Source organism: Amphiprion ocellaris, chromosome 24 (assembly GCF_022539595.1).
Source record: "Amphiprion ocellaris isolate individual 3 ecotype Okinawa chromosome 24, ASM2253959v1, whole genome shotgun sequence".
NCBI lineage: Eukaryota > Metazoa > Chordata > Actinopteri > Pomacentridae > Amphiprion > Amphiprion ocellaris.
In genome coordinates, this window is record NC_072789.1 from 782,606 (window position 1) to 795,678 (window position 13,073).

Here is a 13,073-nt window from a genome sequence, read left to right on the forward strand (position 1 = left end):
CACCCAGTCAATTAATTATTATAAGAAAACAACTCTTCTTGTCTGCAGGTCTACAGTTCTGCTCTGATTTATGACCCGTTTTCTGCTGGTTTTTGTTTCTGATCCTTTGAAATTTTGCTCTGATTTCCGTCTTTTAATGCTCAGCTTGAATGACACTAAAGGAAATCTTGATCTTGGTCTAGATCTTTAATAATGCAACTCTAAGGCAGTTTTAACGAGTTTTTTGACCCACAGACTAAATTACATGCAGTTTAATAAAATACAATTTTAGGACAAATTAGGTCAATATAAAAGTAAATCTATAAGCTAGAACCACAAGAATGGGGATCAAACACAGCTGGTTTAGTCAAACAAATCTGCAGTTAATTAAATTATGAGGCTCATTTCTCTTGGATTTAGCAGATTTCATAACAAAATAAGGAATAAAATTACAATAGATTTACCATAAAAGTTAGCATCAGAAAATAAACGGGCAGATGAAAGAAGAATTTAAAGCTTAGCACAATCATTTTATCAGTTTTGCTAAAATCCAGATGTAAAGTAGAAAAATATAGTTTCTGAAATGATGATCAGTGTTGTATTTATGTACACCTGCATTAATATCTGCCCCACTGGGGAAAAATTATTTATTTATTGATATTTGCAAATGAAATAAAAATTATGAATTGAAACACAATTAAACATGATAAAAATAGCTTTTTTCAACTAAAATAGGACCGAACGTGTCGAAAGTGTTACATTTCTGAAAGCATAAATGAATAAAACTGCTGAACACTGTCTTGGTTTAAAAATGTGTTTTATGTGAATTCACATCTTAGATTCAGTTTAAACTTCATCCATCCATCCATTATCTATACACCACTTAATCCTCACTAGGGTCATGGGGGGGCTGGAGTCTATCCCAGCTGACTCAGGTGAAGGCAGGGGACACCCTAGACAGGTCACCAGTCTGTCACAGGGCTACATACAGAGACAAACAATCACTCTCACATTCACACCTACGGGCAATTTAGAATGATCAATTAACCTCAGCATATTTTTGGACTGTGGGAGGAAGCCGGAGTACCCGGAGAAAACCCACGCATGCACAGGGAGAACATGCAAACTCCATGCAGAAAGATCCCGGGAAAGCCGGGACGCGAACCAGGGATCTTCTTGCTGCAAGGCGAAAGTGCTAACCACTACGCCACTGTGCAGCCCAGTTTAAACTTCATTTTTTAAAAAAAGGTTTGCTGATTAAACATGTCTGGGTTAAATTAAAGTTCAAATAATTAAAAATTTCACACAACTTTTTTCTTTTTATTCTATATATTTTTTTCCGTTTTTGAAATACGTGAATATATGAGTAAAATGACACAAAATGTGGGCTGCACAGTGGTGTAGTGGTTAGCACTTTCGCCTTGCAACTAGAAGATCCCTGGTTCACGTCCCGGCTTTCCCGGGATCTTTCTGCATGGAGTTTGCATGTTCTCCCTGTGCATGCGTGGGTTTTCTCCGGGTACTCCGGCTTCCTCCCACAGTCCAAAAATATGCTGAGGTTAATTGATCATTCTAAATTGCCCGTAGGTGTGAATGTGTGAGTGCTTGTTTGTCTATATATGTAGCCCTGTGACAGACTGGTGACCTGTCTAGGGTGTCCCCTGCCTTCGCCCGAGTCAGCTGGGATAGGCTCCAGCCCCCCCATGACCCTAATGAGGATTAAGCGGTGTATAGATAATGGATGGATGGACACAAAATGTCAGATTATTGTAAATATGTTTTATAACTGCTACGCCCCCTGCTGGCTGGAGGTCTTCTGTTATTATTGGTCTCTATGTGAGGAGGAAGTTTGTACTGAGGTGATTCCAGACCTTCTCCCCTCCAACCCGTCTGATTGGTCCACAGCCCGGCCTCGCTCCACCTTCGTCCAATCAGACGGCAGCAATCGCCACACCCGACTAGAAACCAACCAAACTCAGAGTGGTTTAATGTGAACAGCTAGTTTGGTTCCACTCTGTGTTTTCTGTTAACTTTGGTTTGAAGTTAATCGCCGTCGCTTGTTGTGTTCAGAGACACTCGTTGTTTTGTTTCTTTTGTCAGTTGCGATTCTGCTGTTGTGTTTCAGGAGTTTAGTTGTTTTGTTTTGTTCAGCTAATTACTCTGCCAAGGAATGTGGTGGAGGTATGTGACCATTGGTGTACGTTTGTCCGTCTGTCTGTCTGTCAGCAACATCACTCTAAAACAGACCAACAGATTTGGATGGAATTTTCAGGGAAGGTCAGGAATGACACAAAGATCAGGTGATTAGATTCTGGCAGTGATGCAGCTTATAGTCTGGATCCACAGATCTGTTAAATATTTCTGTATCATTGCCAGATAGCAGCATGGCGTCACTGTAACTATGACAAGTGAACACTACGTCAGCAGAGTTTAATACTATAATTATATTTTTACATCTTTTAGGTTTTAGAAAAGATACAGAAATTTGTGCTGTTTTACATTAATTCATTTTTAAATGACAAATGACAAATATGTTGCATAATTACATAAATCTTCTCAAAAATGCTGAATGAATGTGAATAATATCTATAATCATTGATGATCAATCAGAATACAGTTTTTTTCTTCATATTTATTTTAACATCTATGCGGACAGACAACAGATATATTTGTTAAAGAATTAGTTGATTTGTGTAAATTTATGTTTAACAATGAAGAAAGGAGAATTGTTGTCGAATTTGATTTAGTTTTGATCCTTGTTGTTCCTTAAGAGTCGTTAAAAGTGTTTCTGCCAGAAGATCTACATCCTCTAACGCGACTGGTTGGTTTGTTTCAGGTGTGAATGAGAAGAAAGGCGACAGCTGCACGGTGGACGGAGAACTCTACCATCACAACGACATCTGGAAACCTGAACCGTGTCGCGTGTGCGTGTGCGATAACGGCGTGTCCATCTGTGACGAGGTTCAGTGCGACACGTTGTCCAACTGTCAGAAGGTGGTGACGCCGGAGGGAGAGTGCTGCCCCGTCTGCGACACCTTCGCTAGCGCCGGCAGGATGATCGGTGAGAAGAACCCACCTGGAACCCACAACATCAAACCAGATGAAACTCTGTCTATCTATCTCTAGCTATCTCTATCTATCTTCATCTATTTCTATCTATCTCTATCTCTAGCTATCTCTATCTTTATCTATCTCTGTCTATTTCTATCTATTGCTATCTCTAGCTATCTCTATCTATCTCTATCTTTATCCATTTCTATCCAGCTCTATCTCTATCTATATCTATCTATTCTCTATCTATCTATATCTATCTCTATCTAATTCTATCTATCGCTATCTCTAGCTATCTCTATCTTTATCTATCTTTATCTATTTCTATCTATCTCTATCTATCAATTCTCTATCTATATCTATCTCTATTTCTATCTATCTCTATCTCTAGCTATCTCTATCTTTATCTATCTCTATCTCTATCTATCTCTATATCTAGCTATCTCTATCTTTATCTATCTCTGTCTATTTCTATCTATCGCTATCTCTAGCTATCTCTAGCTATCTCTATCTTTATCTATTTCTATCCAGCTCTATCTCTATCTAAATCTATCTATATCTAGCTATTCTCTATCTATCTATATCTATCTCTATCTATTTCTATCTATCGCTATCTCTAGCTATCTCTATCTTTATCTATCTCTATCTATTTCTATCTATTGCTATCTCTAGCTATCTCTATCTATCTTTATCTATTTCTATCTATCTCTATCTATATCTATCTATCTATTCTCTATCTATATCTATCTCTATTTCTATCTATCTCTATCTCTAGCTATCTTTATCTATCTCTATCTCTAGCTATCTCTATCTCTATCTATCTCTATCTCTAGCTATCTCTATCTTTATCTATCTCTATCTATTTCTATCTATCTCTATCTCTAGCTATCTCTATCTATCTCTAGCTATCTCTATCTATATCTATCTGTCTCTATCTCTAGCTATCTATTTCTCTTGCTATCTCTATTCCCGTCTATCTCTGTTTCTATCTGTCTCTATCTCTATATCTATCTCCATATCTATCTCTATCAAATAAGACATAGGAGACGTCCCAGAGCAGTCAGTTGTAATAAATAGTAAAAATTACCATAAATTAAATGAATAATTAGCCAGATTAGCACTCAGATCAGACAAAGGAACTAGGCAGTTTAACAATTAAAGAATAAGATGGAGGGTTAAAGTTAGAAACTAGAAAAATAGAGCTTTAGAGACGACATCACACCAAAGAACCAGGCAGCTAAAAATAAAACAAAACCAGAGAGAACATCTAAAATAAACAGAACATGATACAGAATAAAATACTAAAAGTAAACCTCATATTAAAGCTAAAGTCTGTAAAAGTGGTTTTCAGAAGTGATTTAAAGAGTCTGCAGGTGTGATCTCCTCAGGCAGGTGGTTCTAAGTGTTGGTCCTGATGGAGAACGCTCGGTCTCCTTTAGATTTAAACTTTGGAACGACCAGAAGTATCCACCTGAGGATCATAACGGGTCAGCAGAGACCCCGATGAGCCTTAAAAGTGATCAGTAAAACCTTAAAATCAGTTCTAAAACCAGCAGGGAGCCGATTGAGGGGAGAAAGGATCGGAGGGATGTGATGTCATCTGTTAGAACCAGTAAGAAGAAAAGCTGCTGGATGGGATGGAGACAGAGGGAGGGAGTTATAATCATCAAGTCAGGAAAAAGACGAGTGTTTTTAGAAGTTCATCCAGGTCTGAGAGCATCGACTTTATCTGAGAGATTTTTCTGATTTGGAGGAAGAAAGACTGAACAACTTTTTACTGATGTCTGCACTTTAAACAGAGTTTGTATTTTATAATGAAAAACTATCAAATGGTGACGGTAAAAATCTGTAAAGCAGTTTGATGCAGTTTATTAAACATTGAATCACCATGAATAAGTTAATCAGGAGGTTTTTTAGATTTTTTTCTCTTGAAAACTCCTGCACAGTTTTTAATTTAAAAAATACCGTAATATGTACAACAATACTGTAATTTTTGCATTTAATTCCGGAAAATGATTAAATGTCCATATTATTGTACTGGTAATGAAAACATGCTGCAATATTTATAACAAGTAATGTGGAAATTTCCGCATTTGTTATATGTTTAAAAAAATACAGTTTGTTATCAGTCAGATTGATGTAGTTTTGTATTAATAACGGACATGTTCTTTAATATTTATGACAGCTTTAACTGCAATTTATGCTAAAAACACACATTAAATGTTAAATACACTAACTGTTGTGATATTAATGGAAAAATGCTGGAATATTTATAATAAATTGTAGAAACTTTATATTTTTCTGAAAATTTTCAAATTTTTAAAAGTTACAACTTTTTTTCTTACAGTAAAATATGGAGTGAAGCACGTTTTTAACCCTAAAATCAACCATATCAATACGTTTCTTCACCATAAATGTAGAAAATGTTACCGTGATTTTACGTCAGCATTCTGGAACCACAGCTGAAGGAATTTTACCATAAAAACAACTTTTTTTTTTTTTTTTTTTTTTTTTTAACAGCGTGGGTTAAATAAAACGCTGAGGTTTCTGGAAACAAGCTTTATGTTGATGGAAATGTCTCCTGAAAACTCACTTTTTTCTTTAGCTTTTTCTCAACAGATAATTGTTGTATTTATTTAATTTATTTTAGTTCTGTTTATTATTGTAAGTGACTTTGTAGGTTTGTTTTCCAAAAGTACAATCTAAAAATGGTTTATTATTATTATTTTTATTAATATTATTAAGAACTAAACTCTGAGAATATGAACTTAGTTATCTTAGTTTCAGTGTAATTACTTGTTGAAATGGTTTAACGCTGATATTTTGCATGTATTCTGAACAAAGGAAGATGAAAATAAACTAATATAGCTGATTTTATAACTTTGTTTTTTCTGTTTTCCTCTAGAAATCCTGGGTTTCAAGGTGAGTCATTCTCTCTAACCTGGATTCATGTTTTCTCACTTTTTAATCCATAAAACCTACAAAGTGTTGATTTGCTTCCATTCTAGGGTCAGAAAGGAGAACCTGGTGATATTCCATATGTAAGTCGACCAGCAGGAAAACTGAAATGATTCTGTTAATATTTAATGAAGCTTCCAGGGTAGAAATAAAAGCATTTTCTGTGTTGTTCAGGTGGTGGGACACCCTGGACTTCCTGGACCCTCAGTGAGTATTTTTCACTGACAAACACAGATAATTAAATTATGTATCAAATAAATATTCTCCAGTTCAGGTTCATGGAAAGTTTATTAAAGCTAGATTTAGACACTAGAGGGCGTCAGAACGTTATTTAATATCAACAGGAGAGAGGATTGTATTAACTTCACTTTAATGGTTAAAATAATGATTTTCCGAGCGTTTCTGATTAGAAAACCTCTTTAAAATGTTTTTTATTTGTGTTCAGGGTCCTCCAGGAGCTCAGGGACCTCCTGGACCAAGAGGCTTCAAAGGCAGAAGAGTGAGTCTGAATTAAAACCTGAATTCATTTCCTTCATTTTGACTCTTTAAAGCTTGGAGCTGAGGCAGAACTTTCTCTCTGGAGGCGTCTCTGAGTTTAGAACTGGTTAAACTTGTTGTCAGTTTATAGAAAACTGTGCAGATATCTAAACGTGCTCCGTCTCTAACATGTTTATTGTGTTTCCTTTAGATTTTTACATTTTTAACATCCACATTCCTGTCTTTCACATCTTTGCTAATGTGTCAAAACTTTAGTCAACCTGTTAAAACACAATTTAATGTATTAATCTACAGCACTCAATCACATTTTTAATTTCATTAAATCATTAAACTTTATTCTAAATAGTTGAAGTTCAGTTTTTACAACCTGAAAAAATAAAATCTTTGTGCAGAATTCTGTCCTCACACCCAGTTATCTCAATTAAATCACTAAATACTCAAACAAATCTTGCATTAAAATGTCAATTAAATAAAAATATGTAAATATTTATATTCAAGTATCAGTATATCATGAATTAAAGGTACTTCCTGTGGATGTTTAATCATATATTTAGACTTACATTAGATTTTAATGGAGTTTACTTCTGCAGAACTAATGTAGTATTTTTATAAAAATAATCTGATGTTTAGTTTCTGATCAGAGGTTTTGGCATTTTTAAATTGAAAACAAATGTCAAAAATGTCAAATTAAATAAAAATACATTTTCTTTTAGTTGAATAATCTTTTCAGTTGTACAAACTATTCAGAAAATATCAGATTTTATGAACTCTTCATACCTTTTCAGTGCCTAAATGTTTAAATGTAAAGAAGCTATAGTGTAAAGCTGCCAGATAAACACAGAACATTAAAACTGAAATATTTTCCTCTAAAATGATTCAAATTGTTTGAAAAAACTGCAAAATAAAATCAGAGTTAAAGCAATACTCACACGACAATTCATTACAGCATTAGAAGCTTCACACTGACTTCCCTATTATTAATATATATTATTATTATTAGTATGATTATTGTTATTAGCTGGTGCAGACATTACCTGTGTGTTTGTTCCTGGTCAGACTGCTGAGTTTTGTTTTTATATCAGACTTCAGTTTACCTGCTGGTGGTTTCTTTCTATCAGACGTCATTTCTTTCCCAGTGATTGAGTCAGATTCTTTCCTCTCATTAATCGTTCACCACTGTACCACCTGCAGGGCTTCCAGGGACCTCCAGGGTTTGACGGAGAGCCGGGAGTTCCAGGAAACCCAGGAGAACCAGGACCACCTGGACACCCTTCTCCTCCAGGGGTGAGATGTTTGTAAAGTCATTCAGCTTATAGAAGAAGTGGAACGTCAGTTAAATATGAAATGATTCAACACAGAACCTTCTCTCAGTAACGGCTTTATTACTGAGATGAAGAGTCAGAAACATCTTCTATAGAAGGACAGAGTTTAGAGTCCAGCTGTGATTTCTGATCAGATGAACTGCATGAACATGTGTTGATGTCTGCATGGCTCCACAATCAGAAGAACTGAACAGAGGAGCTGAAAAAGGAACATTCTTTATCAGATGAAGATCAATTTATTCAGCTCAGATGGAGTCCAGATGTTTGGTGTGAACCTGATCAGGACAACCACAGTGACTGCATGGTCCTGACAGTGAAGAACAGAGGTAGTAGTGATGATATGAGGCTGCATGAGGTCAGAAGGTGTTGAGATGACTTTTATAGATGCACCATGATGTCTGGATGAACCAAAACTCTGCTTGGAAAGATACTGATTCCTGACTTTTAGGGAAAAAGACCAATCCTGTTCCTAAACTTCCATTTTTGATGAATCTGTCCCCACAGGGACACCTGGTGTCTCAGATGGCTTCAGGTTTCAGTGAGAAGTCTGGTCTGGCTGGGATGGTGACAGGAACCAGGGTGAGTTCTGTACAGTCTGTATTCTACATAAGAAGAGTCTGGTGGTTTTACAGTTCTAACCAGTCTGTAAAATGATTCTGTCTCAGGGTGAAGCAGGACCACGAGGACTTCCAGGGTCTCCTGGAGCTGCTGTAAGTTCTGGATGAAGACTGAAGCAGAAAGTTTCACTGAAGATTTAACCCTCTTGTTGTCCTGTGGGTCAAACTGACCTGTTTTAAAGTTTGAAAATGTGGAAAAAAATTTATATTTTCACAGTGAAACTTCTAATGTCCACATTTTCAACATTTTTGGAGAAATCTTTGAAAATTTTTTGAAAAAGAAATGTTAAAAATGGTTCTTAAGAACATTCAGATAAAAATCAACCAAAATCCAGTGAAATTCACTGGATTTTGGTTGATTTTTTTTATATGACTGTTCTTAAAGAAAATATTAGAAGTTTTACTTATATATATGGAATCACTTTAGACATTTTTAGGATTATTTTTGGAAGATTTTTACTAATTTTTTGTAAATATTTACAAGAATTTTCTTGCCAAATTTGGGGGATTTTTTTAAAATAAAACTTTTAAGGGAAACTTTTCAGAAATTATTGGAATTTTCTTCCTGAAGGTTTTGCAAATTTTCAGAAATTTGGGGAAATTTTTTGCTGAATTTTTGGATTTTTTTCAGACAAGGAAACAATATTTTTGGTGTCCGTAAATGAAGACAACAGGAGGGTTAAAGCACCAGCATCATAAACTGTAAACAATCCAAACATGTGACCTTCCTGTTCAGGGTCCACCTGGAGGTCAGGGGATTCCTGGAGAGGCTGGAGACACAGGACCAATGGTAGGATCATTTCTGTTGATTAGTCTCTTCTAAATGTGAGAAAGTAGGATTTAAATGTGTGTCTGTAGGGAGAGCCGGGGCATCGAGGGCCAGATGGACCTCCAGGAAAACCAGGACCTGATGTGAGTCAAACATTCTCTCCTGCTCTCCTGTGTTCAGTGGTTCTAAATGTGTAGGAATCTAAAGAAGCATCATTTCCTCTCAGGGAGAATCCGGACCTGCAGGAGCGACAGGAGAACCAGGGTTTCCAGGATCAGCGGTAAGCCTCCCTGCATCAGCAGATAAATGAATTAAAACACTGAGGATGATGAGCAGGAACGCTGAGCGTCGGTCTGTTTGGTTTCAGGGCGCCAGAGGATTCCCTGGACTTCCAGGACTCCCAGGACTGAAAGGACACAAAGTAAATCCTGGTTTTTAATCAGTAATGTTCACGTTTAATGTGGGCAGTTTGTGATTTTAAATGTTTCCTCCAGGGAGCTGCTGGACTCTTCGGGCCTAGAGGTGAATCTGGAGCAGCAGGAACCAAGGTATGAAACCAAAACCTGGTCCTGGTGTTTCAAACATAAAACCTCCACTTACTGTCTGAAATAAAACCAGAAATACACTGGAAAAATGCTCCTCTCAAAACAAGAAAAAAAAAACTTATTTCCAGGAACTTTTACCTTGAAATAAATGAAAAAACTAGAATCTAGAACAAGTGAAAAATGGTTTGGTAAGATTTCTTGAAATAAGCTATTTAGAATATTGAGATCTTAAAATTAGCTGGGAAAACTTATTTTAAGCTCTATTTTACCAGGATTGTCAAGCTTAGGTGTCTTAAAATAAGCCAGATATGCTAAAAAAAATAGCAGTTTTTCACTCAAAAATAGAGTTTTGCTTTCATGTAACCTCCTAATTTGAGATGTATTAAACTTATTTTGAGTTGTATTATAGCGGCATTTCCCTAGATTTAAGACCATCTAGTACTTACAATAAGATTACAAAGATTAACTGAAGCATTTAGAGATATAATGTCTTCTCACAGTTAGCTAGAAATCCTAATATTTAGTCGTGTTTTGACAGCATTTGCTGTGTTTTAGGGTCAGCCAAGCAGGTGTTTTTAACTCAAAAGTAGACATTTACTTTTTAAACTTTTTAAAGAAATGTTAAAAAAAATGTTTCTTTAAGAACATTCTCATAAAAATCAACCAAAATCCAGCGAAATTCGCTGGATTTTGGTTGATTAGATATTTTTAGGATTTTTTTGGAAGATTTTTGCTAATTTTTTGAAAATATTTACAAGAATTTTCTTGCCAAATTTTGGTGATTTTTTAAAAAAATAAAACTTTTCAGGAATTATTGGAATTTTCTTCCTGAAGGTTTTGCAAATTTTCAGAAATTTGGGGATTTTTGTTGCTGAATTTTTGGATTTTTTTTCAGACAAGGAAACAATATTTTTTGGTGCCTGTAAATGAAGACAACAGTAGGGTTAAAACTAGTCCCTCCATCTGCTGAAATGTCTCTTGTTAAGTGAATTTATCTTAAATCGACATTTTGACTAAAAATAAGACAAACAGACTTGGTAAGATTTTGAGTTTTTCTGTTCTGTTTAAAGCTGTTCTTGGTGTTTCTGTGTTCTTCAGGGCGTTTCTGGTACTCCTGGAGGGATGGGCGCCCCTGGTCCTGTGGTGGGTAGAACTCCTGCAGATCCAGAACCAGGACTAGAACTCTCAGATACTGAAGCTGTTGTTTGTTTCAGGGTCCGGCTGGGATGCAGGGAGAACGAGGACGAGCCGGACCGACGGGTCCTGTGGTACGAAACAAACATACAGATTAAAACGAGGTGCAAAAATACAAAGAAATGTTTGAAGTTTGAGATGTTTTTGTGTTTTTTCTGTCAGGGTAAACGTGGAACACCCGGACATGTTGGGAAACCAGGACCTCTGGTAAGAGCCAAGAATATCCTCGAAAAGTTTCATGACAAAACGTCTCAAAGCACAGCCTGACGTCTTCATATTATCTGACAAACATCCACAGATGTTCAGTTTATCCATCAATAGAGGAATAAATTAAATCTGCTCCAACCAGTCAGTTTCCAGCTCATAGTGATGATTTAACAGATTATTAAAAACAGCAGCACATTAGTTCTTTGTTGATTCATTTTCAGCTGTCAGCTCATTTAAAAGACACGTTGGCTTTAAAAAAAATCACTGACGTTACATCTTTTTTTTAGCAAGAGACCATGGTTTTTCATCTTTGACATGAGATTCAATCTGGAAAATGAACCAAATCTCAGATTATATTTGTGATTTTTCATCAAAATCACTTTATTCTACATGTTTCATTTAAAAAACTGCGATAAACAAATTGTTTGCTGAAGCCAAATTTGGTTAAAAAATAAAATAAAATAAATAAATAAATAGACCAACCATTCAGCCATTAAAGTCCATCAGACACATGATTAAAGCTCAGGAATTATTTGGCTGGACTGCAGGCAGAGCAGAGAGGAGATGAGTATGAAAACTAATTAAAAATAAAGTTATTAAATATCTACAGTTTTGGTAGTCACTTTTTTTCGCAGTCACAAAAATGTTTAACGTGTTGATTCTGGGTTTTTTTTTTTTCAATTTTTGTACAATAAAAAAATCTAAAATATGTAGCTTTTCTATGTTTTTAAAAATGATTTTTGTTATTCTAGCTGTATTATTCTGCACAGAAGATATTTGAGTTCTTTCCTTCTTTACGTTGTTCTGTTTCCTTAGAGGACTTTATATTGTTGTGAAAAATGAGCAACCAGTGAAGAAAAACAGCCATAAATTACTCAGAGTTCAGAGCATTAATCGATTATTGAACAAATCATTTCAACCCTCCAATGTTTCTCTTCACTGATTGGCTGGTTTTTGCAGCATCAATTAACCTGAGAGCAACCAGAATGTGTGAATATTAAATGGATTTTCATTTATTTACAGGGTCCTTTGGGAATCCCAGGAATCCCAGGATTCCCTGGAAATCCAGGAATGAAGGTGAGACTGATCAGGTCATAAATAATAATAATATAATGTTTTATCTGCTCAGTATTTAGCTCACAGTGGATGACTGGATGTAAACGTCCTTTTCTAGTCTGTTCCAGTCACAGATTTGAATCCTGTCTGTAAATTTCTCCATAAAGCTGCGTTTAAATCCTTTAATCTGACCTGGATGTGTCGATGCAGGGTGAAGCAGGACCGACGGGGGTCCGAGGAAGTCCAGGACAGCAGGGACCCAGAGGAGACGCTGGACATGTTGGACCTCCAGGACCCACCGGACAGCAGGTGGGCTGAGATTTAAGATAACGTCAGGGGAAATTCATATTTATTCATCCTGTATTAACCCTCATGTTGTCCTCCGGGTCAAAATGACCCATTTTAAAGTTTGAAAATATGGAAAAAACATTTTAAAAAAATATTTTCACAGTGAAACTTCTGATGTCCACATTTTCAACACTTTTGGGAAATCTTTGAACATTTTTTGGTGGGAAAAAAGAAACGTTAAAAATGTTTCTTAAGAACATTCACATAAAAATCAACCAAAATCCAGCAAATTTCGCTGGATTTTGGTTGATTTTTTTCTGAATGTTCTTAAAGAAAATATCAGTAGTTTTACTGATATATATAGAATCACTTTAGATACTTTTTAGGATTTTTTGGAAGATTTTTACTCATTTTTTGAAAATATTTACAAGAATTTTCTTGCCAAATTTGGGGGATTTTTTTATTATTATTTTTTTTTTAAAATAAAACTTTGAAGGGAAACTTTTAAGGAATTATTGGAATTTTCTTCTGAAGGTTTTGCAAATTTTCAGAAATTTGGGGAAATTTTTTGCTGAATTTTTGGATTTTT

The 13,073-nt window shown here is 35.5% G+C and overlaps 1 protein-coding gene across 1 annotated transcript in view; it reads left to right on the forward strand.

Annotated features, from left to right (window-relative positions):
• col5a2b (collagen, type V, alpha 2b) overlaps positions 1-13,073 on the forward strand; it is a 47,632-nt gene that overhangs the window by 14,541 nt on the left and 20,018 nt on the right. Inside the window, exons 3-20 of the mRNA XM_023277292.3 lie at positions 2,816-3,040; positions 5,936-5,952; positions 6,039-6,071; positions 6,163-6,195; positions 6,434-6,487; positions 7,678-7,770; positions 8,313-8,387; positions 8,474-8,518; positions 9,162-9,215; positions 9,284-9,337; positions 9,421-9,474; positions 9,562-9,615; positions 9,689-9,742; positions 10,838-10,882; positions 10,954-11,007; positions 11,096-11,140; positions 12,164-12,217; positions 12,407-12,505. Coding sequence (XP_023133060.1) covers positions 2,816-3,040; positions 5,936-5,952; positions 6,039-6,071; positions 6,163-6,195; positions 6,434-6,487; positions 7,678-7,770; positions 8,313-8,387; positions 8,474-8,518; positions 9,162-9,215; positions 9,284-9,337; positions 9,421-9,474; positions 9,562-9,615; positions 9,689-9,742; positions 10,838-10,882; positions 10,954-11,007; positions 11,096-11,140; positions 12,164-12,217; positions 12,407-12,505 — 1,142 coding nt within the window. The remainder of the gene's footprint in view (positions 1-2,815; positions 3,041-5,935; positions 5,953-6,038; positions 6,072-6,162; positions 6,196-6,433; positions 6,488-7,677; positions 7,771-8,312; positions 8,388-8,473; positions 8,519-9,161; positions 9,216-9,283; positions 9,338-9,420; positions 9,475-9,561; positions 9,616-9,688; positions 9,743-10,837; positions 10,883-10,953; positions 11,008-11,095; positions 11,141-12,163; positions 12,218-12,406; positions 12,506-13,073) is intronic.